This window comes from Callithrix jacchus, chromosome 15, assembly GCF_049354715.1.
Source record: "Callithrix jacchus isolate 240 chromosome 15, calJac240_pri, whole genome shotgun sequence".
Classification (NCBI taxonomy): Eukaryota; Metazoa; Chordata; class Mammalia; order Primates; family Cebidae; genus Callithrix; species Callithrix jacchus.
In genome coordinates, this window is record NC_133516.1 from 68,027,976 (window position 1) to 68,054,784 (window position 26,809).

The 26,809-nt window shown below is 45.1% G+C and overlaps 1 protein-coding gene across 2 annotated transcripts in view; it reads left to right on the forward strand.

Moving 5' to 3' along the window:
* SLC6A11 (solute carrier family 6 member 11) overlaps positions 1 to 26,809 on the forward strand; it is a 118,296-nt gene that overhangs the window by 33,567 nt on the left and 57,920 nt on the right. For both annotated transcript variants that reach the window (XM_035276299.3, XM_035276300.3), the window contains one exon: positions 21,831 to 21,965. In XM_035276299.3, coding sequence (XP_035132190.2) covers positions 21,831 to 21,965 — 135 coding nt within the window. The remainder of the gene's footprint in view (positions 1 to 21,830; positions 21,966 to 26,809) is intronic.

The window sequence follows — 26,809 nt, forward strand, 5'->3', positions numbered from 1 at the left end:
AGCTTTGCTCTCAGCGCGGGATGAGGCACAGTGCTTTTGGAAAACTAAGCCAGAAACGAGCAGGGAATTTATTTTGTATCTGCTGAATATTAGCTCTGTGCTAGGTGCTGTGGGGAATGGTAAAAGAATGATTAGCTCTCAAGATTTGGGGAAAGAAGATAAGATGAGGCAAGGATGGTGGCCAAGAGGAGTGGAATGAGCAGGAGCTGGGAGTCGGGAGCCCTGCCCTGCCACTTGCCAACTGTGTGAGTTAGTGTGGGCCATCCAGGGCTGCTTCACCTCTCTGGGCCTTAGTTTCTCCTTCTGTCAGGGTGAAAGTGTGACATTTGCAGTGACAGTGGAGTGTTGTTACTTGTGAAAGAACGAGCCCAGGCCAGGATGACTGAGTCGGGTGAGCCTGGCAGCCATGGAGGACTTCGGTGGAGGAAGACACCGTGGGGCTAGTATGTCTGGGCAGCTCCAGGCAGGGGGACCCGAGAGCCGCCTTGAACAGATGTGGCAAGAACAGTGATGAGCAAAGCCTCAAAGGGGCATTTGAGGTTGCAGGGAGGGATAATGTGAGCCTGAGACTGGATGGCTAAGCCGCAGCTGGCATGTTGTAGGGGCACCCCCCTCGCTGTTGCCTGTGGGCAATGGCCCGCTCACCCCAGTGCAGTCGGGATTGATGTGGAGCTGGGTTTCCCTCCAGAGCACCTGCCAAGGCCACCCCTCCCCTCCTTCCCTGTTGCCACCCATGTCAGTCAGCATCCAACCAGAGAAGCAGAACCAGTAGGAGGTATGGAGGAAGAACTCCAGTAGAGGAGTTAGTGACTGTGGGAGCAGGCCATCTGGAGGGGCAGGCTGGGACTCTTCACACAGCTGAAGCTGCTGTCCACAGGCAGAATGTCTTCCTCATTGGGGAAGTCTCAGCTCTGCTCTGTAGGTCTTTCATCTGAGTGACTGAGGCCCACCTGGTTATTCCACATAATCTCCTGGATGTAGTGTCACCTGACCATGCCGTAGCCTTAGCCACCTTGCACATTACAGAGCCAGCGCAGCACCTTCATGCAGGTGTACCCTGCCTCACAACTGGATAGTGTGGCACCAGTGGGCCACCCTACTGTGCATCCTGCCAGGCCCTGGCTGTTTTGTGTGCCATGGCCAGACTCAGCTTCCTTCCATACAGCTTTCATTGCGTAGCTCTCCCCTCAGAACCCGGCAGTAACTCCCCATCACCTATGGCACTGAAACTGATTTTTAAAAATTGTCTAAACAATACTTTTAATAAGCTAATTCCAAGCAAAAGAACAGTCTCCCCCAGTCCCACCACCATACATTCTCTCATTGTTTTTGTGTTGCCCTCTGATCTTTAACATGTGTAATCAGAGCTAACACTTTTGGAGGCTTGGCCACAGGCAGGCGTTGTGCTAAGCAGCATGCAGCATCATCTCTGTTAGTTTTCCCAACAGCCTCCTGGGGCTTCATGCTGTTATCCTCCTCTCGCCTTCTCTAAGGCAGAGAGAGGCTAAGGGGGACCCATTTAAGGTCTCAGAGACAGCAAGTAATAGAGCAAACATGCAGGTGCAGATCTGTGTGGTTGCAGAGTCCTTGCCCTCAGATCACATCTGAGCCCAGCATTCAAGGTCCTTCTCCATTTCGGTCCAGTCTTCCTACCACTTATAGTGTAGACTTAGTATATTTACAACTTTACTGTATGTTTATACACATGTCTGTCCCATTATAAAATAAGCTCCTGAAGGACAGAGTGCCTGATGCTGAAGCTGGTGCCTAAATTAAAAAATGATGAATAGGTGAATAGATGGATGGGTGCATGAGTAGATGGGTGGATGGGTGCATAGATGGATGGGTGGATGGGTGGGTAAGTAGGTGGATGGGTGAGTGAGTAGACGGATGGGCAGGTGAGTAGGTGGATGGTTGGGTGAGTAGATAGATGTGTGAGTGAGTAGATGGATGGATGGATGGGTGGGTAAGTAGATGGATGGGTGGTGAGTAGATGGATGGGCAGGTGAGTAGGTGGATGGTTGGGTGAGTAGATGTGTGAGTGAGTAGATGGATGGGTGGATGGGTGGGGAAGTAGATGGATGGGTGGGTGAGTAGATGGATGGGTGGATGTGTGGGTGAGTAGTTGGGTGGGTGGGTGAGTAGATGGGTAGATGGGGGGTAAGTAGATGGATGGGTGAGAGAGTAGATGGATGGGCGGGTGAGTAGACAGATGGTTGGATGAGTGGGTGAGTAGGTGGATGGATAGGTGATTCGGTGGGTAGGTAGATAGGTGGGGAATGGGGAGATGGGTGGGGGGGCAGTGAATGGCTGTATAGATGGATGGACAGAGGAATAATCAGCAAATTCAGTCCTCTAACTTTACCAATGAGGCTGTGATATGCTTGAGAACACATAGGTGACAATTAGCTAAGTAAAATATCTCCTGTTGATGCAAACACCCTGTGAAGTAGATACTAATCACTCCATTTTGCAGATATGAAAAACTGAGGCTCTAAAGTTTCAAGTAATGGAATGAGGCCAATTTTTAATGGCAGAACTATGATAATGAATCCAGAGCAACTTTCTGCCTCAGACCTAGATTCTCCATCCCTTACTTCATCCCTTTTGTTTCTGCCACATCCTGCTATCTTTTGCTCCTGCAGGAATCCTTCCCTGACTTCCCCCACCCTCATCCTTCTTGGCCATCCCTCACTTCTGCTGTAGCTCTTGTAAGCAGCAGCATCCAGCTGCACATCCCTGAGTTTGCCTCTTGCGTCTGTGTCGAGCTTGTGGGTCCAGGAAGATTTCTTACTCCATGAGACAAATATTTATTAAGCCTGTCCTATGTACCATGTCCTGTGCTAGGCACTGCAGATATCAACTCTAAACAAGATTATAGGCTGGAGTGCAACTCAGACTAGTAAACAGACAGTTACAAAATCTTCCTGTGGTAAAGATAAACATGGCCCTGGGAAGGCAGTGGCATTAAGCTGGGGGGTGAAATGTGGACAGTTGTTAATTTCCCAGAAACAGGAGAGATAAGGGATTCCAGGGAAAAGAAACCATGTGTACAATGATCAGAAAGCTAAACTCCTTCCCATTTCCCTCTCTCCTCTCTTATATTTTGCTTCCTCTTTCCTTGGGTTGATTGAGAACCCATTGCATGCCAAGGACTCTAAGAGCATGTATGTTTTATTCCTGGTGTGAGCCGCATGGGAAGTGCTATGAGTGGTCACTTGCTGATTGATTCAATCAGCTAGCAAGTATGTGATGCCTGTCATATGCTAGGACCTGTTGGATTGGGATTAAAATGCTAGCATTTCCTGGCTGTCACTCAACCAGGAGTGAAGTTGCTCTTCTCCTTCACCCCTGATGGTGGCTAAGGGAAGAACAGAGGGAAAACTTGTCTTGGGGAAGAGGAGTGACAATTGAGGCAGGTTTGATAGAAATTGTGTGTGGTTCCGAGTGTGCCACTCTGGGCGTGAGACCCTTGTCTGATGACCAGCAGCAAATGGAGGGAGACTGCAGGTTGAGAGGGAAGCAGGGAAATGATGGGGAGAGAGAGTCCCAGAAGCAGTGGATTCAGACAGACCCAGGTCCTTCCTGCTGAGCTGAGGCACATCGTTTACAGAGCACCTGCCACATGCTGGACTTTGGCCTGGGCCCTCCACTTTCATAATTTAACTTAACTTCCACGACAGACTGTCGGGTCAGTGTTGGCCAATCCACTTTACAAATGAAGATATTGAGACCTGCCCCCAGAGGTAAATGATGTGCACAGGGTCACACAGCTAGTGGAGGAATCAGGATTTAAATCCAGTTCTACTAAGGTGGACCCCCAAACCAATGCTTTTCCCTCTGGCACCCACAGAGTCCTCAACAAGCATTGGCCCTCCCTCTTTGCCTTGGCAGACATTCACCCACCCACCAGGCCAAGCGCTTATGTTGTGCCAGGTACCCGTGGTGGGCTGGGTAATTTGAAAATGGACAGGCGGGAGAGAGCAGAGCCCATGGACTCTGCCACCTCTGGAGACAGGCAGGCCCTGGCTGAATGGTAGCTCTGACTCCACGGTGACCTTGGGCACAGGACTTCTTTTCCTCTGAGCTGTTTCCTCAGCTTTATCTGGGGACACTGAGAGCCCCCACCTCCCGGGTTGTTATGGGCTCAAGTGAGGCGATGTGTGGAAATGCCCGCCCCCCATGCTTGCATGCAGGGAACGCCCTGATGTTAATCTCATTATTATTGCTTATAGTTTTCACAAATCCGTGCTCCAGCTTCAAAGTACTCTAGATTTACTCATGAAGTAAGATTGGATTCACTCACCTGAAGATAATCCACATGATTCTATAGTAAATATTGTCAAATCCTGGCACAGTCTGTGTTGGTACAGAGTTTGGATAAGGAGGTGATAGTGGTCCCCACTGGTCTGGAAAGGCCTCCTGGAAGAGGTATGATTTCAGTATCACTTTGAGCAAGGGGAGGGGCTAAAACTGGACCTCACATTGGAGGAGGGATGTGGAAAGGGAGAGCCAAGGATGGCTATAGGGGTTGGGAAGCCATAGGCTGGGCCAGACTTCAGAGTAGGGGAAGCACAATTGCCAGAGGAAGGTCCCATGGGCAGAGGAGAGCCATTGATGATTCCCGAGAAGGGGGTGTATTTTGGGAAAGTGGAGGTGGCACTGACAGGCCTCACATTGTGCTCTTTGCTGGGTAGCAGCTGTCTTCCTTCCTGTTCAACAACCCCGATGTGTAATGAACTAGAACCCCCAGTGAGAACATTGGAGCAGACGATAATTCACTCAGCTAAAGCCAGACAAGAGCCTTATCCTGAATCACAATTAAGTTGTGTCACAATTGTGATTGGCTCAGTGTATTGGTAATAATAGTACCAACATCTAGGAAACAAATGCTTACTTAACGCCAGCCGTGGTGCCAGGGCTTTTATAAGCCACTCACAGACCCTGCACCCCTTGTTTGTAACAAGGATTTTGTAACATGGCTTTTGTCACCCTGAAATGCAAGTCATAAATAATCTGCCTGCACAGATAAGTTCAAGAAAATTGATATGATGCCCTAGCTATGTTATAAAGGAAAAGCAAAAAGAGAGCAACTTATAAATAAAACAGCACATATTTCAATATGTAAATGCTTGAGCACCCAAGGAAACATAATGAAGTAGTCAGGTGCTGGCACCAGCTTGTAAGAAATACATATGGATGTGAGACAAGAGAGCCGATGCACCACTGAATATTGTCTGTACTTTTTCACCATGTTTTACATCTTTAAAGAAGAACCAGCCACATGTGTTGTTATAGAATCACCAGGAATGCAATAGCTATAATAGTGACTAATGCAAGGGTGTTGTGTCAATCACTCACATTCCACGGACAGTATAGATATTAGTGATGTGATTTTTCTGAAATGATAAACAATGCTTGGTAAAGTACTGAATTAAAGAGACAGGCTTTCAATTTACATGGTAACTGCATTTCTGGAAAATTCAGTCTATATTAAAATGAGGATAAAAAAAACTTTGAGGATATATGTAAAACAGAGTTAGCTTCTCACTTGAATAATTATAAACAGCTCCTCCCTTCCCCACAGGAAGTGGAACTTGTGGAAATCGTGAGAAGCAGGACAGTTGTTTGCTGTGTGGGGATAGTCGCACACACCATAGGATTCCCACCATCTCTAGTTATTGGCCGTCAAATGCATCACCTCCATCTTTGTGATGACTCGAAATGCCTCTACACGTCTCCAGGTTGCCCCTTAGAGGATGCACTGTTCTTGTTGCAACCACTAACTTACATTATGTTATTTAATCTTCACAATAATCCTTTCAAATCAGTATTTTTGTTCCCATTTTATAGGTGGGCACACTGAGGCTTAGTGAGGTACAATAACCTGCTCAAGGTCACAGAGCTGGGACTGGAACCCACTCTGTTTTTCTGCCTCACCGTGGCATTTAGTACTGTGTTATTGTTTTACGGAGCTATGTGCCTTCAAATTAATTCAATGTGCACTTATTAAACACCTACTGGATTTTAGGTATTCTGGTAAGGAGTTATAGAGGCAAATATCTAAGATGTGGCCATGTGCAGCATATGGGATTTTCCTGAGAGACAGCACATGGCTCTGGAAAGGAATAGAACAAGTTCTTTTTGCCCAGAGTGGGCAGTCCTCAAGGGTGTGTGAAGCGAAACAGTCTGGATTAGTAGGTAGAGACCAGCTTAGGAAGGGCTTATAGACAAGTCTAGTAAGAAATTGAGAACAACGGAGAGGCATTGAAAGGCTTAAAGCCAGGGGATGTTATGACCAGGCTTTATAAGAAGGCCACTGTGTAATGTGGCATGTTGAATGAATAGGAGGGGGCTGAGACCAGAACACATGCTATTAAGCAGTTTGGGTAGAAGAGAGTGACAACTTTGAGGTGGAGAAAAAAAGAAGGATTTGTGAAATAGGCAAGAGTATGAGTCAGCCCTCGGCGACCCAGTGTAGAGGGTGAAGAAGACACAGCAGCCCAAAATGAAGCCTGGCTGCCTGGCTTGAGTGCCCAGTGCTCAGTGGTGCTGGTAGGTGAAATGGAGAAACATGGCAAGAGGCAGAGGTTTGGCTAGAGTTGAAGGAAACCATTCTTTGGGGACCCATTAAGTCTGCAATGTCTGTGACACTGCAAGAAGAGATATTTGGGTAGCAGACAGGTATGCTACTGTGGATGTTTCAAGGTATCCACGAACCCCTTGGAATTGTATAAAAATCCTGAAATTGTGTGAATATGCACATTTTTCTAGGGTGAGGGTCTGTAGATATCATCTTATTTTTGAAGGGACCTGTGTCTTCCCAAAATGAGCACCTCTAATATACCATATTTTATCTAATCTAAGTTACATCATTATTTTATGTACCAGAAAATACATAATGCTTTCAATTAAGAACATTTATCAGAAGTAAAAACACTTCCAATTAATCTACTACCCATTGCTTTAGCATTATTCCTGTATGACACATGGAGTAGTAACACCAAGCTCTCTTGTTGCTTCGAAGTTTCTTCCAAATGAATTGACAGATTCTTCTGTCCTCAGGTGTGCTTTCTGGGGTATTTTTTGGCAATCTGTTTGTGTATATTGTGGTAACAGAATGTAACATAGCTTCATTTACTTGGGAATATCTTCTTTTCTTGGATCCATAAAGTGATGGGTTGTTTCTTTGCAAGAAAATACGGAAGCGCGGTCATCTAGCCAATGATTTACATTTGCTTAGCAGTATCAAATTTCATCCCTATTTCTGTGCCTTTCTGCAGAGACATAGTAATCTTTTTAAAAATCATTCTAAATCTCACACAGCAACTGACTAAACTAATTTAAAATATTTTAGCCAACAAAGCCCATAGCTCAGCTATGTGATGACAGTAGGAACAGCTATGTTCTTGGCCCCTTCCATTCTGGCAGTGGAAACTACATTGCAGCTGAGAATCACGTGGGAACCATCCTGATTTCAGAGATAAGGTGAACCATTTAAAAAACATGTATCTTAAAATTGATGGAATTCTAACATGTATCTTAGAATCTAAGCTCTGGGAACAAATGGGATAGCCAGAAAGAGAATGCAAGAGAGAAGAGCATAAGAATGAAAATGGAACTTGGGGAGCACCAGCATGTAAGGGGCTGAGAGGAAGAGGAAGCTGAAGGGTTCCCTGAGAATAAGGGAAATCCAGCCAAATGAGGCCTCAAGATGGGAGAAGGAGAGCAAGAGTCGTAAGATGTGTGCTGGGCTGGGCATGTCCGTTGGAACTGGCTATCCTGGGTAAGAGCAGCTTCCATGGAGTGCTGAAGCTTCCAGGAAGTGGAGTCAGACTATGCATTTCTCCCTTTCAAAATGTTTATCCTTGAAGAGGGGGAAGCAGGGAGGCTGAAATCAAAGAAGACACATGGAAGTTGTAGCTTGGATGATGCCATTATCTAAAAAGGGGACACAGAAGGAGGAACAAATTTGGAGGAGACAGTAATAATTTTGGTGTTGAGTATGTGGAACTGTAGGTCTTCATAGGAAATTCGGGTAGACATATATAAAAGGGAGTTGAAAATATGGCTCTTAAATTCAAGAGATACCACTGCATAAGGAAGATGGAAGAGCATCAGTACACTGGTGGCTCCTGAACCCACAGGAATAGGTAAGAAAACCCAGGAGCGTGTTTAGAGAATAGGAGTGGGGTGAGGCCCCAGTTTTGGGAAGCACTTTAGAAATCTGTAGAGAGCAGCTTCCTTTGAGAGCTACCTCTGAGGCAGGGCTTGCTCCTGTGCCTAACACATAGCTGGCAGATAACAGATGCTAATTGAAGTTGGTTGATTGACTGGCTATTTGGTTAATTGGTTGAAATAATGCATGAAGAGGCAGGGCACAGTGGCTCAAGCCTATCATCTCAACATTTTGGGAGGCCAAGGTAGGAGGATTGCTTGAACCAGGAGTTCAAGACCAGTCTGGGCAACATAGTGAGATCCCATGTCTACAAATAATTTTAAAAATTAGCTGGGCATGGTGGTGAATACCTGCAGTCCTAGCTACTTTGGAGGCTGAGGTGGGGGAATAACTTGAGCCCAGGAGGTCAAGGCTGCAGCAAGCAATGATTACACCATTGTACTCTTAGCTTGAGCAATGGAATGAGACTCTGTCTCAAAAAAAAAAGCATGAAGAAATGAATCTGTGAAAGAGACTTTAAAAAATTATGGAGAAAGGAAGCAGAAAACTGGAAAAGTCTAATGAAGGAAAGTTTTAAAGCTGCAAAGATGGGAGATGAGCAAGCATGAAGAAGCCATTAGGATCGACTATTTTAATTGTCCCTGGGGGGTCCTGGTGTTTTGTGGGATGGCTACTAAATAGAGAAGTGAAAGAAAGAGGATAGATTGTCTTCAAGTGAGGTGAGAACAAGAACTGAGCATTGATTCTTCTTCCAAGAAATGAAGCAGTTTTGAAAGGAATATGTTGCAACCAGCATGGGTGAACTGGGAAGGATCCATGTTGCTCAGGACCCCTGAGGAAGGGCCCAGGAGAGCTCAGAGTCCTTAGCCAATTGGATAGGTGGGAGAGGAGAGTCTGCCTTTCAGAACAGGGCATGGTTGCAGGAACCAGGCAGCATCTTGCCCTTTCTGGCTGCAAATGCGGTCCCTGAATATCGGATCCCTCCTCTCCACACCTCCATCACAAGCATGTTTAAGAGTGAGAGGACATGGGGTAGTGCTTCTCATCTGGCAGCATCCCCTCACTGGCACATCCTTGCCTGGGGAATGTTTGCTTCAATGGTGCCCTTGGTTGCCATGGTGACACCAACCTTCTAGTCTAAGAGAGATGGATGGGGTTTAAATCATTATTAGCCAAGGTTCCGAGTATGTTTTCCAGGCAGTAAATAATGGCTCCTAATACCAGTGTAAGCTTGGCTGGGCACTGCATGGAATATTTATGTTGCTTGGGCTTGTTTTCATTTTGGGTTTGTTTTCTTCTCGTGGTCTTTATGGTGGAGCTATGTAAAAATCAATAACATTGACTCCCTAGCTAACCTGAATTCACCATGAAATAGGCTTAAACACTAAACTCCCTCCTCCAGTGAATTTTAGATATCCCATGGATGAGGATTTAAATTGGGCTCAACCTTCTTAATGAGCATGGTTGCTATTTAAGTATCTTGTCACCCTTGCATACAAGGTTTGTGTCTTTCCCTGAAGGTGATTTTTCCCAGCCTGAAGAACTCTGCCCACTTTGTGTTCTGGGTTCTTATTGCTTTAAGGACTTTCTTCATGTAGCACATTCTAGATCAGGACTCTGGAGCAATGGGAACATGCTGTTCCCCCTTCAAAGTTCAGCTCCAGGAGGAGCTCTCTGGCACACCATCACCTGAGCTGCTCACACTACTGTGCATGTGCCTCAGGCCCACTGCTGCCATCCTGTTAACTATCAGTCATATGCATCTGTTCTAGGGTTAGCTCACATACCCTTGAGGGTAGGGACCCTGCTCATTCATCAGCTTGCTCTCAGAATCCAGCACAGGATCTGGCACACTGTGGGCTCAGTGGATGGAATTTTACTGCAGGTGTTTTACTCTCAGATGGGGAGGCTGAAATGCAAACATGGACTGTTCACACCAAAGCCTATTGCAGACATATGGGGTTATGTCCTGTTATGTTCTGTTTGTTCTTACTGCATTATTGAGGTCTGAATTTATTCATTCATCAACTATTTACCATTTATGTAGGTCTTCCCAGGAAGTGTTTCAGAGCCTGTAGAGATGAATAAAGCCCTTACTTTTGAGTAGGTAGCAAGTAAAGAGAAAGCCAGGTCTATGAACAGCTGACTGTATGAAATAAGGGCTAAGGAGAAGGAGGAAGGGGAGCTACCGTCTCCTGAGGGCTGATGTATCAGGTCACTGTACCTGGTGCCGTGTAGACATGGGCTCATTTAATTCTCACACTTAACGAGGTGGGAGCTATGGTCTTTGTTTCGCAGATTAAGAGCCTGAGGCTTAGAGGGATTGAGTTAATCTGCTGCATTGCTATCCCCACTTTATAGAAGAGAATATCAAGATCTAGAAAGATAATAGCTTGCTAAGTCAGCCACCATGCATAGAGAGTGCCAGAGGCTAGATGTGAACTTTGATTTTCTGAAGCCAAGATGAGTCCCTGGATCTGTATGCTGCATTACTCTGTTCTGTGGGCTGTGACAGGAGGGTTTCATTCTGCCTTGGTGGCCTCTTGCTAAATCCTGGAAGACATGGTCATTGAACTGGTCTTGAAGCTCAGCAAGATTTTCATAGGTAGAGAGGAGGAAAGGACCTTCCTATGCTCACCTCCACTGTCCTACTCAGGTGAAGGGTGACACAAAAGCAAAGGTTTGCAGGCAGGGAAGTGCAGGGTTTGTTTGGGGACACAGGAGGACATGGTGTGAGATTAATGTAATTGGCTCATAGAGGAACTTGAACCTCCCAAGGGGTCCATTCAGTAGTTGAGTGCTTCGGAGCTGAATGTCTTTGAGCTTGAATCCTGCCTTTATTTAGCTTTGCAACCATAGGTCAAATGCCCAACTTCTGGGTGCTTCAGTGTTTGCCTCTGTGAAATGGGAATGATAGACTCTGTCTTCTAGAATTGAATAATGTAAGAATAAGGCAAATTGAACAGACAGTAAATGTAAGTCCTATTGTTATTAGGCATCTCCTGATCTTCCATTCCTCCCAAATGAAGCATTTTCCCTCTTGAGCCCTCTGTGTCCAACTAGGATGTCTCTCATTCCCAAATAATAGAGTCTTGGAATCTCAGGGCTGGAATGAGCCATGGGTGTAGGTGATCTTTATGGTCCCAGCCACCTGTGAGAAGAAAGAGTGACACTATTCCCTAAGCTCCTAAGATGTTTGGTTTCTTACCTCAGCCCCTGATGATGCCTGACAGGAGAATGCCCCTCCCTTGTGACCTTTCAGAGCTGGGAGGGTTGTTTTCCTATCAGTATCTGAGAAGTCTCAGCAACTTTCCCCTCATAACTGTGTGTGAGTCCCCAGAGACCATGTACCCCTCAATAGAGAGCCTCCAAGCTCCTCCTTCACCAGGTTCCTGGTGCATCCCAAAGGTTGAAGATGTTCGTTGACCTTGGCTACTCCTGAAAGCCTGGTGACCCTCTTTATAGGGCAGGCTTCCTCCCTGTTGTGTGTGTCTATGATGGTGCAGTTGGGCCCCCTGCTTCCCTTCAACTAAGCTTTGAGTGCCTTCTATCATTTTAAATTGGAGGATGGTCTCATTTGGCTTCATCCAGATATAATTTTTTCTCTTGTCTAGGCACTGTCTGCACCCTGGCCCATCAGCTGCTACAGCTAGGACTTCAGAGAGGATTCTCATCCATAGTGGCCACTCTGGCTGACTCCCTCTGTCCTTCATTCCAGTCTGACTACTGCACCTCCTCCAAACAGCTGTGTATACTTCTCCTCTGTCCTGAGGTCTTTCTTACCTCCGGCTTCTATTCACTCAGATTTTCCCAGCCAATGGCTTATCACCTCTTAACACCATCCTTCCACTGCCACCCCCATCTATCAGGGAGAAGATCCATAAGGATTGTCAAGAGCCATTTCCCAGTGCCCCTCACAGCTGAGACAGGGCTGATTCCAGCCTTTTTGTCTGTAGTCATGAATACCCAGGTATGTTGTTCTCTGCCAGCCAAGGCCACTCGCTCACTGGGTTGGAGAGGCATTGCTTATTGCAGTGATGGTGAGCAAAGGCAGTCAGAATCCTTCTAATTATTGAGCAGTCTTCATGTCAGATGCTTTGCCGAGTGATCTCTAACCAATCTTCATGACATCATTTGAAATAGGCATTATCCTCATTTCACACACAAGGAAAATTGAGACTCAGGAAGGTCTCATGGACCTTCAAGCCCATGCATGCACCTTGTGCTTGGTGATGGGACCCATGCCAAATTTGGTCATCCCATCAGGCCCATTTTAAACTGTGGGAGAGAAGGTTAAAACTGTCTTCCCAAGACATGGTGATATCTTGGGCAAAGCTGTTCTACCTGCTCTTTATACAGACAAGACTTTCTGAAGACTTCCTGATTCCATTTATTGCTGTTGCTGGTTGACTCCAGGTGTAGAAGGTTGGTCACTCTTAAGGGTCCACCTTCAGCTCCTGGGTTGTCCTCAGAATCTTCTCTTCATGTTTGAGTAGAAGGAAATAGTGTGGACCATTTGGGCTAGTGCCTCCATTTGGTGAAAAACAACAAATCCATGGCAGGAATAGGACTTACCCAAGATCACAGAGGCAATTGGTGGTTACATATTTAGCTTCCATATTTGACTTCTGGTAGTGGAGACCTCAGAGAGCTGTAGCATAAACAGGACAGTTTATTTCTCTCTCCCAGGACAGCATGGGTGTGAGCCGTCTGGTTTCAGGGATCCAGACTCCTCCTGTTCTGTTGCTTTGCTTTCCTTAGGGTGTTGCCCTCATTTTCATGGCCTAAGATGGCCCAGGACTTTGTTTTCATTTCAGCCCATGGGAAGGGCAAGAAAGGAAGGATGGAATACAGCCCTCCCTTTAAGTACATCACCTGGAAACTGTGCATACATGGCGCTTTCATTTGTATCTTGTTGGCCAGAACGTAGTCAGATAGCCACGCCCACCTTCAAAGAAAGCTGGGAAGTCTTTATTCTGGGCAGCCATGGGTCCTTTCAAAAATGAGGGGTTTTGTTACTGCAGAAGAGGGAGAATAGATTTACAGTCTGTGCTGTGGTGGGATGGGGACCACCTGCTGGGCTGCTCCCAGCTCCAGTCCTGCCCCTCAACACCTTTCTTCTCTTCCTCCTCAACCCAGCCCAGGGATAGTACCCTGAAATCTGGATCCCACATGGGTCAGTGTTTTGTTAGATTATTTTAGGGCCTGTGCATGGGCTAATTTTCACTGCTAATGATACATCACTTGCCTTCCACAAAAAGTTATAACTTTAGCTCTTCATGAAAATACCACTGCATTGTTAAAATACCATTACTCCCTTGAAGAAATGCCACTGTTTTCTTGTGAAAACATGACTCTACCAATTTAGAATTTGGTTGCTTAAAGCAGAAAGTTTTCCCCTACATTTACTATTTCTGTTAGAATGTTCTAGAACAACACCTCCAACGGTGGTAAAAATTGTGAGGAGGCCAGATGTGTCCAGGGTGGCCTTCCTTCTTTACATTTATATTCTCTTAGCATTTTATTCCCAAAGATAAATAGTATCTTGATGGGGGTTATGCCAGACTGTTAGTTGACTGCTACAGGGTTCTCTCCTGGGAATGCAGGTAATGGTCTCTAAAAATCCGAAGGGGAGAAAAATCCATTGATGTTTAAAAGAGTGATTGTCTAGGGATTGGATGTTCAGTGCCTTGTTTTCTGGCCATATGGGATGGGCAGATGCACCCAAGAGACAGAAGTGAGATTGGCTGGAAGGGGATTGAGAGGAGGGGCGGGACTGCACAGTGCCCCTGGGCTGGGAGAGTAGGCGATGGATGATGACTTGCTGCCACATGTCAGGCAAGCTGAGCACTTGAGGTTAAAGACAACCAGAAGAGCCAACAAGACAGCAGTACCTGGCCACACATGTGGCAGAGTGCAGCATGTGTGCTGGAGAGAGCAGACTTTTGAGCACTTCCAGCTCTGTGACCTAGAGCAAGCCACTCCTTCACCTAGGCTCGGAGGGATTTTTATTTGCAAAGTGGAGAAAGAGCCTACTCAAGTGGTGTGAAATCAGTTAGAGATATTGTGTGAGATATTTCTGGCACCCAGTCAGTGCTCAGTTAATAGCAGCATCTTCCAAGCCTCTGGGTAGCAGGTTCACAGAAGGTTCAACCCAAATCCATGTCAGGACCCTGGATAGCTCCAAGGAGTCCTGGTCCCCCAGTCAGGTCCCTGCTCTCAGTCAGCCACAAAGGACCAGAATATCCCCCCATATCACTGAAATCACCACAAGAACCGGTGATCCCTGTGGTGATTTCAGCAATAATCCATGAACCCAGACTGCAGAGCATCCAATTACGAAGTGAGAGCTCTTCCCTTTTCATGTCCCTTAAGGTGAGAGGTACGCTGAGGTGCTGGTTTATCTTTAGCACCTCTCCAGAACTTGCTTCTCTTGCTTTTGAACAAAGACAGAACACAGCTCAGACTCAGAGCCTTTGGCTAGAATTTAATCATATTTTATTTTCATCACATTTATTTTTGTAGTACTTTCCATTTGCAGTAAGAGATCATAGTTTTCTGTTTATAGTGGTAATTCACAGTTTTCTCATTACATATATTTGTTTAATATAAAAGAGTGTGCTAATATATAGAAAATATTAAATAATATGAAGGAGATATGTGTATATGGCAAAAAAAATACTGGGAAAATGCCGTGAATGATTGAAGTTTGGATTAGTCTATCCTTGCCTCTTTGTAGATGGTAAATGCTAGCCCAGAGAGGGTATGGAACTGGCCCCAGCTGCCCAGCATATTGGATCTTTTGGCTCTGTGGTTCTAGGTTCTTGCCTCCACACCGCCCTGCTTTTTTGAATGCCTTTTGAACAACACTTGGCTTTCCAACTGACTCCATTATCCTGGAAAATTTAGGGTGGGCTGGCCCTTCTACAATGTTTGTGGCATTCCAAATGATCAGACAATCTCTTTGCTCTGAAATAAATGGATATATCCTGGAAGTAGGGGAGAACCACCCCACAATCCCAGTATTGAGATGCAAATGAGCAATTAGCATCAATTAAGACAGGATACAGTATAATTACCACCAATTGTGCTAACCTTTATATTCAGAAAGCCTTGACCTGTGAAATGGGAATTAAACAATAGTAAAAAACTCTTTCTTAAACAAGGGGTGTATTTTGGGCAGTGATGGCTCCTTTCATGGGCTGAAGGTTCTAACAGATTAGACTCTCTTTCCTCTATGCCCACCTCTCTTGGTCTGGGCCACCACTGGCAGTGGCCAGGAACAGCCAGGCTTGATGGTACCTTGTCAGAGACCTTATTAGGCCCATCACCAAATGCTGCATAATTCAGCATAATGCCCGAACCCTGCTGTGGCCTTGTGCCTCTTCCAGACTAATTCTGGGGCCTCAGACATCTTGAAAGGGACACTTTGCCAGGAAGCACCTTGCCACCTGAGCTGCCCTGCCTGACCTGGTCTGTCTTTTAAAGCCAAATCCTTTGTGATGTCCTTGTTTATAAACATGCCTCTGAAAATGCAATTCAATTTTCTGAATCCCATATTATGTGGACCCAGCATCTCATATAGATGCAGCACAAAGCAGTGTTCCTAATGACCTACATTGTAACCTGAAGAGTTCCAGATCTCAGCCTGCTTATTTGTTCCTCTGTCCAACAAATACTTACTGAGCACACCTTACATGCTATACACTGTTCTGAGTGCAGTGGATACAGCAAGGAAAGTAAAAGACCAAACCCTTATATTGCAGAAATCTTAAACTTACAAGGCAAGAAAAATGCTGATGGAGAGCAGCTTTAGGTGTTGGGAGGATGCTGGAATGACAAGGGTGATGAATGTGGGATGGGGCTCAGGGAGGACAGGGCCATTCATCCTCTCAGCAACATCTGGGCAGACAGTATGGTTTATGGGGCTACAAGGGTAATTTCTGTAGTGAAACAGACATTTTAAATGAACCAATCTGAGCCTCGGCTTCCAGACCTTTAAGATAGACAGTACATTGAGTTCTCAACTGGAGGGCAGGGCCCTGACTTGGAGCCTGTGGGGACTCAGACACACAAGAGGAACGTCTTGGGTGGCCAAGGACTGGGGATGGACACTGTGGACAAAGAGAGACTGAGAAAAGGCAAGGAGGCCTAAGAGGCCTGGCACATTCCCCAACAGCAGGGAACCTGGTAGTCTGGGGAAGGGAGGAGACTGGCCAAGTCACACGGCATGGCTGGGCAGAGTCAGTACTGAAGCAAGATTTGATCACTGATTGAATGTGCAGGAAGCTGAGAAGAGAGGTGGGGCTAACTCTGAGCACACCTGAGTGACAACCTGGAGGCTCCTGGATATACCAGAAGGATATACCAGGCAGAGGGTATTTCCCTCTGCCTATTTCTATATCCTTGGCTAGTTCCACATCTTCCCTGCCTGCCCCAGTCTCTCTCATTCCTGCTTATCATTGGAGACCCAGCTCCAGCCCATGTTCACAGACAGGAGAAGGCTGGATCCCTTCCCAGAGACCCTGGAAGCACCTTCTAACCTCTGTCCATAGCCTCCTATTCCTGTGTGACCCTCCATGTGTGGTGTCATGATCCCAGGAGTTTCATTCCCAGGTGCTCATGTGCATAAATTCCTTCCTCAAGAACAAAACTTGGTCTTACTATTCTGTTGACCTGCAGGAGAGTCTGAGAAAGCATGAATGAAACATGGACTAGACCAAAGGTAGCAGACAGATGGGTTTTTGTAGCAGACAACTGATTATGGCAGGCTGCCTCAAGTGCTGTGTAGAGGGTTCTGAGGCTGCATCCAGGCTTAGCTGCAAAGAATGCTGTGATCTATTAGTGATGTCTGGCAAGGCACAGGAGGGAAGAGTGGCAGTATGTGTATCATTATGTGCAATCTCTTGATGACAAGAATCTGTATGGTTTTGACAGTGCACAGCTATTCTCAGGAAAAGTGAAAGATGATGTTCAAGTGTCTGGCATGGCCAAGGGTAGAAACAGATTAGAAATAGCTTTTAAAGAGCCACTTTTAAAAGTGGCTTTAAAAGAGCCACAGACACAGGCTGTCCTCCACATTGAATTTCAACCTTCATACCACTCTCCGCTTGTGTGCCTTACATAATGATGCCCCTAAACCACCTTTTGTACCCTGACTCAAGGCTCTCAAACCTCAGCTTACAAATGATTTTTTCTAGGCTAATGCCTGCCAGCCAGTAGTTTCATTTTGGCAGCCTAACTCTTTGTCTGCACTGTGGTCTTTGGGCAATTCATTTGAATATTTTATTTCCTTTATGGTTTTATAAAAGAAGTATAAAAAGGAAGGTGCAGATACCAGTGGAGGGAATGTAGTTCTCCTAAATGTAGTGTAGAAGCAGAACATCGATTCAGAACTCCAAATAATGGAATTGCTTCAAAATTGTCATCAGCCACTTAACCATGTCACTGTAGTAATTGAGGAACAGTCTTCTGTACATGGTGCCTGGGCACAGTGAGGGTACATTTGGCAGGTTATAAGTGACCCTCTTAATGATACCCCAGTGGCTCAGTCTGCTCAATACAGACTGGACATAGCATAACCAGCAAGTATAGTCACATCAAAGTAGTCCCACAGGTGAAGGGCAAATTTTTATGATTTTTGAGTTGTTCTTATGTTTTACATGGTAATGTTCTTTTCCTTAAATTTTGTGAGCATTGAGAATTGAGATAACTGAGTTCCAAATATTATGTATTTAGAACAGTTCAGCTCTATTCTAAATACATAACTGAACATTCTGAATAATTAATCTTCAGCCTCACAATATAAACAAAAGTGGAAATTACTAAATGAAAGCAATGGGTTATTAGTGTCAATCTGATAATCTATAGACTTAAGCTCATTGGCTTAGGGGGTGGTTATTTTGAAGGAAACAATCAAGAATGTATATGAAATGCTGACGATCTCTCACAGATGCTGTGCACAAGTTAAGTGAAACTGGAGATTTTGTAGCACCTTTAGCTCTCTGCAGAAACCATCTAGGCTTATTGATTACTGGCCTCTTATTTTTATTAATATTGATTGATGCTCTTTTATATTTGACTTGTACCTTTTCTGGATTGCATTATATATGACAGCAAGAGGTTTCGTTGATTATGTGGCATGTCAATTGAACTGATGGTTGATTTGGAAACGGATGCAGAAATCGGTGGTGCGGGGGCCATGAGTGGGCTGGGGAAGTTGCCATCATTGCAGAAGAAGGACATTGTCTGAATAAAATAATCCAGCCTTTCAGGGTGTGTCCACAGGACTCACTTTGCTGGTTTTAATGTCCTATTTTTGATGATTGGGTTTAAAAATCTCTGCTTTGGCATTTACAAACTGAATGACTTTTCTGAAAGTCTCATCTCTAAAATGGGAAAATAACACAGGGTTTGCATGGCTGTCGTGAGGGTTGCATATGTAGGTAGCCTGGTGGTTGAATGTGTGAACTTGGAGTCAGGCAGGACTTGCTGTGACCCCCATGTCTGATTGCTGTTCATTCATTGGGCAATGAAGTGCAAGTTATGAGTGACCTCTCTGACCTCTGTTATATGTAAAAAGAAGAGCATGAATGCTTGATGTATGGAACTGCTAAGTAAATGCAGCCATTATTATTATGTGTAAAGGGCTGGGCATGGAGTGGGATGTTTTGTTCCCTTCTTCCTTCCATCCTCATTTTCTAAGTCCCGAATTTCTCATCATCCTTCATGGGTTGACACCTCCCTGGAGAAGTCCTCCTGGACTGCTCTTACAGTGAGGGACTCACTCTGTGCCCTACCATTCTTTATGCTCCCCTGATGACATGAGGCATGACCTCCTGTCTACAATATCTGTCTTTCCTACCAACTGGAAGTTGCTTGATGCAGAAATTCCCCTCCTGTGATTCAGTCTTCTTTTTACATTCCAGGACCTAGCTCAGTGCTTGGTACATGAGAGTGTTTGGGTGAGTGAGTGAGTAGGTCGATGAGCTGAGTGAGCAAAGGAATACATGAATGAACAAATGGATGGAGGGCTGAAGCACTGGTCAAAGAAACCCTGGGTTGAACAGGAGCGAGAAGCTAACTTAGAGCTGGAGGTCTCAGCACAGATTCTTTATCTGGGAAACTGGAGTCTCTCAACCAAAGCTTGCATGCATATCTGCATCTGAGAACATTTGGAGGGAAGTTCCTTAGATTCTCAGAAGTGTCCCTGGACCCCAAATGTTCACAAGTTGCTGATCTGAACAGATGGAGCAGGAAGGCCCCACCAAGAGGACAGAACCAACTGATTGGAGGAGTGAATATGACAAAAGAGAAAAATCAGAGCTGGCAGGACACTGAGTCCTGCAGGGCCCTCAAATAAGGAGAGTGACTGGTGCCACATACAGCCCCTGGGACAATAACTCATACAGTCCCTATGGGTCTTGATCCCTCCTTGTAGGGGATCTTATGCAAGGAAGATCAGAGGTTTGTGTCTTTCACTGTCTCGATTCTTATCTAGAATCCACTAGCTAGGATTGTAGATCTCTCGGGTTCATTGGGTCCAATCACTTGCCTCCAAATAGACCAAGTCCACATGGTTCCAGGCAGGCACTGGTTTTTTTTTCTGCCCCAAAAGTTTTCTTCCCTTTCCCTCCCCTCTTCTCACCTTCATTATTTTATCCTGTCCTATCCTATCATATGCCATGCCATGCTATGCTATGGTATGCTCTTCTCTGCTATCCTATCCTATGCTATGCTATTTGATGTTATGCTATGCTATGCTATTCTATGCTATGCTATGCTATCCTGTGCTATACTATGCTAGCCTATCCTATGCTATGCTATTTGATGTTATGCTATGCTATGCTATTCTATGCTATGCTATGCTATGCTATCCTGTGCTATACTATGCTAGCCTATCCTATGCTATGCTATTTGATATTATGCTATGCTATGCTATCCTACCCTATGCTATGTTATCCTATGCTATGCTATGCTATCCTACCCTATGCTATGTTATCCTATGCTATGCTATGCTATCCTATGCTATGCTATTTGATGTTATGCTATGCTATGCTATACTATGCTATCCTGTGCTATACTATGCTATCCTATCCTATGCTATGCTATTTGATGTTATACTATGCTATGCTATTCTATGCTATGCTATGCTATGCTATCCTGTGCTATACTATGCTAGCCTATCCTATGCTATGCTATTTGATATTATGCTATGCTATGCTATCCTACCCTATGCTATGTTATCCTATGCTATGCTATGCTATCCTATGCTATGCTATTTGATGTTATGCTATGCTATGCTATGCTATCCTATGCTATACTATGCTATCCTGTGCTATACTATGCTATCCTATCCTATGCTATGCTATTTGATGTTATGCTATGCTATGCTATTCTATGCTATGCTATGCTATGCTATCCTGTGCTATACTATGCTAGCCTATCCTATGCTATGCTATTTGATATTATGCTATGCTATGCTATCCTACCCTATGCTATGTTATCCTATGCTATGCTATGCTATCCTATGCTATGCTATTTGATGTTATGCTATGCTATGCTATCCTATGCTATCCTGTGCTATACTATGCTATCCTATCCTATGTTATGCTGTCCTATACTGTGGATCCTATGCCAGGCTATGCTATGCTGTGCTATCCTATGTTATGCTATGCTATGCTATCCTGTGCTATGCCATCCTATCCTATCCTAGCCTATGTTAGCCTAGCCTATACTATCCTGTGCTATCCTAGTCTCTCTTTAGCTATGAATATTTGACTTTCAATAAGAGCTGTGGCTTTAAAAAATGTGGGTATTGGCCCAATAGTGAATTCTGAAGTGGATTTAGAAGATCATGACCAGCTTATTAAAAAGAGTACGATAGAAAATATCAGCATGTGTCACACGTGTTATTTTGTAAAACTTTCTTTTCAGCTCTATGCGTGCTGGATTGTGATATGTATTTCTTTCTGTGTGTTGTGGTCAAAAAAGTTCAAGCACCCTCTTAAGCACATCACAGGCACTCAGTAGGTATCACCAAAAGACTTAGCCTTTGGTGAGGTATGAGGCAGGAGGACAGGCCATGTTAGGGGTAACTTCTTTTTCCTGTGCTAGGAAGCCCTCTTTCCTTTAGTCCGTCTGTGACCCACTCCTATCACTTCTGCTTCTTTTTCCCGTTTAATTTTATTTATTGTAGTAAGAGCACTTAACATGAGATCTGCCCTCTTAACGTATTTGTAAGTATCCAATGCTTTGTTAGTGACTATAGGTGCAATGCTGTCCAGCAGGTCTCTAGAGCTGATGCATCTCAGTAGTGAAACTTTACACCTCTTGATTAGTGATGCCGCATTTTCCCCCTCCCAGTTCCCCACAACTGCCATCCCACTCTTTGGTTCTATGAATTTGACTCTTTTAGGTCCCTTACGTAAATGGAGTTATGCAGTATTTGTCCTTCTGTGACTGGCTTGTACAGATGAATGGATCAAGCATATGTGGTCCATACACACAGGAGAATGCTCGTCAGCCTTGGGAGAGAGGGTCCTGATGCAACATGCCACAACACGGATGCACCCAGAGGATGCTGTGCTGAGCGAAGTACACCTGTTGCTCTCACCCCCTTCCTGATTCTGTCCTCTCCTCTTGTGCACAGGTTGTGTACGTGACTGCAACATTCCCCTACATCATGCTGCTGATCCTCCTGATACGAGGGGTCACATTGCCCGGGGCCTCAGAGGGCATCAAGTTCTACTTGTACCCTGATCTTTCCCGGCTCTCTGACCCACAGGTAAGAGTCACTTGCTCAATGTGCAGCATCACCTGCCACCACTGGGCAGCCTTCTGCAGAGCCCCTGCCACCGGCCACTGAGATTCAACAGCTGGTTGAACAGTGAAAAGCCTGTGGACTCTTTCCTAGAATAATTTCAAAGGCATAAATTTAATACATATGAAATCAAATAGTTTGAAATACTGTTACTGAAACATTTTAAAAAGGCAAATTTGTGACATGGTAATGGATGCACATTTTAAAATGAGGACATTATATAGCCAGATCCAGCAGCAAGTCTAATGACTACTATGATTTTAAAGCAGATATGAGCATAAGTGACATTTCAAGATAGCTATACCATGATATGAAAATATCTGGAATTTCTATTGCTAACAGGACTGCGGTTTGTTGCCTGCATCCAAAATTGAAGCAAATACTAAATTTCAGTTAGAAGTTAGTTGAAATCACAGATCTCTGCAGTAGTGCATCTCAGTGAGAGAAACTGGTCTTTGTTCGTGATTGATTTTCTTTGTGGGAGTAGCTCATAGTAAAAAACAGTTGGAGAAATTGGCTAAGCTATCAGTTGTCTTTGGTAAAGCATTGACTGTTCTGAATGGTGAGTAGTAATTGTGCCTAAGCTTCTCTAAGTGGGTACATGGTGGTGTGCTCTGGAGTGCATTAAACAAATGAAAACAGAACATCTCATGAGCCTGGTGGTTCTCAACCTCAACTACATGTCAAGCTCTTGGGGAGCTTTTGAAAACCCTAATTCCCAGAGCACAACTCAGACCAATTAAAATAACTCTCTGGGTGTGGGTCGCAGGTCTCAGTATCTTTTAAAACCCTCCCAGTCATTCTAATGTGTGAAATAACTTACTCAAAGACATTTGAGTGGGTGAGCAGGCACTCATTTTTCTATTAAAACACAGAACACATGGAATCAGTATGGTTTCCAAATAGAAAATGAGGCTTGCAAGAAATTTCAAGCCTGCAGTCTGTGGCTTCCAGCCGCCTCCTGTTAGGGGAGCTTGGGGGAAAGCGTTTGTTGGGGGATGGTTAGTGCAGTTCAGAGGCCCCTCATCGTGGTGGGCGGAGTGGGAAGTGAGCTCATTTTTGTCTCAGTTTGCCATGCCTTGCAGGGCCTTGAGGCTCAGGACACCATCAGGCACCTGCATTGCATCCTGAATTGCAGGCAGAATCCCTGGGAAGAAGGAAATTAGCTTCAACTGTTGGCTTTGCCAGTTCCTGATCTCTGATGGCAAGAGGCCCCCTTGAAGGAGCAGTTTTGGAGAACATATTCTGCAAACCCCTGGTCTGTGTGTTTTTATGAGGTCCATGCATTCTGCCCTAATCCAATACTGATTTCCCCTTCTCTCTTCTGCTTATGGGCTTCTTTTTTTTTTGCCTGCTAATCATTCAAGAGCCACTGAGTGTCACTCAGAGTTTCCAAATCTGGCCAATCATTCAAATACCTTGGAACTGGTTAAAAATGCAGATTCCAGGCCCGACTCCTGGAGGTCCAGTTGCAGTGGATCTGTGATAGGACCTGGGCACCCATATTATTAAGAAGCCTCCGAGGTGATTCTGATGACCAAAAAAGTTTGGGAAGATCTAGTTGGCACCTACAACTTCAGAGTCCTGCACACACGCGCGTGGGTGCGCGCGCGCACACACACACACACACACACACACAGAGAACATAAACAGAGGTGAGTGAGGCAGGCCAGGCCATTTACCACTCAGATATTCTGCCCTGAACATCCCAGTTTTCTACCATCTTACTTTAAGGCACTGGCCACCAGCCACTATTAAGTAATGGCGAGCACACTAATCTGAGAGTTGGGACTTGGACTCTCCTGGTTCTGCCATGAAACCTGAGTGACCATGGACAAGTTCCTTCTCCCTTCCCTCTTTCTGGGCTTCAGTGGATTTGGAAAGCCCCAGCTTTTCCCTAAGCATGTGTTGGCAAACTATGGCCTTCAGGCCACATCTGGCCCTCTGCCCATTTTTATAAACAATGTTTTATTGGAACACAGCCTGTTATTTGTTTACGTACTGATGTTTATGACTATTCTAGCACTCAAAGGCAGAGTTGAGTAGTTGAGACAGAAACCCTATGGACCCCTGTATCGAGGGGGATCCCAAGATTACCTACATATTTGGTAATTTAGAAGGACTCACAGGATACAGAAGCAGTTATACTCATGGATGTGGTTTGTTTCCATCATCAGCAAGACAAAGACACTCACCAGGCAGAGTGTGGGGGAATCCACACACAGGCTTCTCACATTCCCTCCCTCCCTCCTGCCTGAAGCAGGTATGCAGACTGTGTTCCTTCCTCCAGCGAGGAAATGTGGCAGCCTGTGTGCAAGGTTTTTGTCCAGAGAAGCCTGCCTGTGATGCAGAGTCCAGGCTTTTAGTGAGGGTGTTTTATTGACTGCACAGGTACTCCCTGCCTGCATGATCAGTCACAACCCTATGAAATCCAGACTCTCAGAGGAAACATAGGTGTTCACCAGAAATCACATTGCTGTACAAATGGTCTAGGCAGACATTTTTTTTAATGGGATTTGGTGTTCCAGGCATACAAAACAACTGTGTCACTTAGGACCACAGGGAGCATCCTAAAAGCCCAATTCCCAGACACCAGACAAAAGCCAACACTACAATGTGCCTGACTGTAGAGTGACATTGGGCCTGCTGTCTTGACTCTTTCCTACAGGTCTGCAAAATCTCAAGTGTTTACCACTTGGCCCTTTCTAGAAAAAGTTTGCTGATCCTGCACTGGAGCACCCTCAGGGGCATGTGAGCAGGGGCTGATGGTCCCCACCCCACCTGATCCCCCCACTCCGTCCTTATTGCTCTCCACCCCTGCTGCCACCAGCCTAGTCCAGGCCACCACCATCTCCCACTTGAAAACTATAGTAACAACCTAACTGGTTGTCCAGAAATGGCTCCTTGACCATCTAGGCCACTCCCCACCCAGCAGCAGAGGGATCTTTTTGAAATGTAAATCTGACGGGCACCTCTTTTGCTTAAATCCCCCTGGGATTCCCTGTGGTTTCTGGAATAAGATCCAAATGGTGAGGCCTCCACTATCCTCTGTGAGCTGCCTCCTGGCAGCATCCTCTACCACTCTTCCCCTCTTTCAGCTCATTCCAGGTATTGGCTGCCTCTCTGGGCCTCCAGTAGACATGGCCTTTCTCTGCTGGAAACCTCTTTTTTTTTTTTTTTTTTTTTTTTTCTGAGATAGAGTCTTGTTCTGTCACCCAGGCTGGAGTGCAGTGGCGCAATCTCAGCTCACTGCAACTTCCACCTCCCAGGTTCAAGCAATTCTCCTGCTTCAGCCTCCTGGGTACCTGGGATTACAGGTGTACACCACCACACCAGGCTAATTTTTATATTTTTTATTTTTAGTAGAGATGGGATTTCACCATTTTGGCCAGGCTGGTCTCGAACTCCTGACCTCATGATCCACCCACCTCAGCCTCCCAAAGTGCTGAGATTACAGGCATGAGCCACCATGCCTGGTATACTTATCCTTTAGGACTAAATTTAAACATCACTTCCTCAGGCAAGTTTCTTCTCACTGCCTACCACACAGCACCCCCCAGTACCCCATACTTATTTTCCAAAGCACCTACATATCCTATATATTTACTGTAAAATATTAATATGTATATATAAATGTGTCTGATCTTTATTTGTTCAATGTCCATGTACTTGTTGAACAGATTTTTCTGAGCGTCTACTCTGCATCAGAGATTATTGTCTTATTGACAGTTTTCCACAGGGGGGCCAGTGGCTGAGAAGGCAGCTTGGGAGCAAGGTCTATATCTGCCTTGCCTACCATTATATCCTCAGTCCCTGACTAACTCAATGCCTAGTATACAGTAGGTGTTCATTAAATGTTTGTATTCAACAAATCATTCAGATAGGAGTAAGAGCCATTTTTATTTTTCAAGAGAAGGTTCTGTTTAATAAAAGTCTAATAACCTCCAGGTTACCAAATCTGTGGGCTGTAATGTTTTTTGATTCTCTATCAGTGATGGCTAGGAAGCATGTATATGTGTTTGTGTGTGTCCCAGAAGCAACTGTGTCCCCAAAAAGCAGCTGCTGATTTTCTGTGGCATAAGTAAGGATAGCAACCCCAAGAAGGAAAGGAAAACAAAACCCCATGTATGTTGGTGGGTTTTGGAAGCTAGGGTATGTTGTAGGAAGAAGCCCAATGTGACCTGATTCCAACTGCCCCCATTTGTGAATACCCAGGCCATGAAGAAGCAGGAAGCACTGTTTTCTATTCCTGCTCTCCTGCCAGTGGTGATATGACCTTGAATGAGGCTCCTAGCCTCTCAGGGGCCAAGTCCCCTCCTCCCTCAATCACAGGTTGCACCTGACTGCCCCAGCAGATGGCCTTGAAGGCCTAGTCACAGAGGAATACTTTTTCTTTTGAATTATATATGTATGTTAATAGGCATTAGGAATAAAACTGGGACATAAACCACATCAAAACCATGGCTTTATTGCTATTATTGCTAGAATGAGACTATATGTGTGATATGTATCTCATACATATACATGCACACCTACATACATACATACATACATACATGCAGGTTGAGTATCCCTAATGTTCCAGAGTTTGAAACTTTCTGTGTGCCGAGATGGCTCTCAAAGGAAATGCTTCAGTGAGCATCGGAGCTCATTGGAGCATTTCAGATTTCAGATTATTCATACTCAGCCTGTACATTTGTACACATACATGTCATAAATATGATTAAAAGTGAGGCTAATTTAAAGGCGAATGTTAAATGAACACAAGAACAAACATGGACGTGACAAAAGCAGTGCAGGTGGAAGGT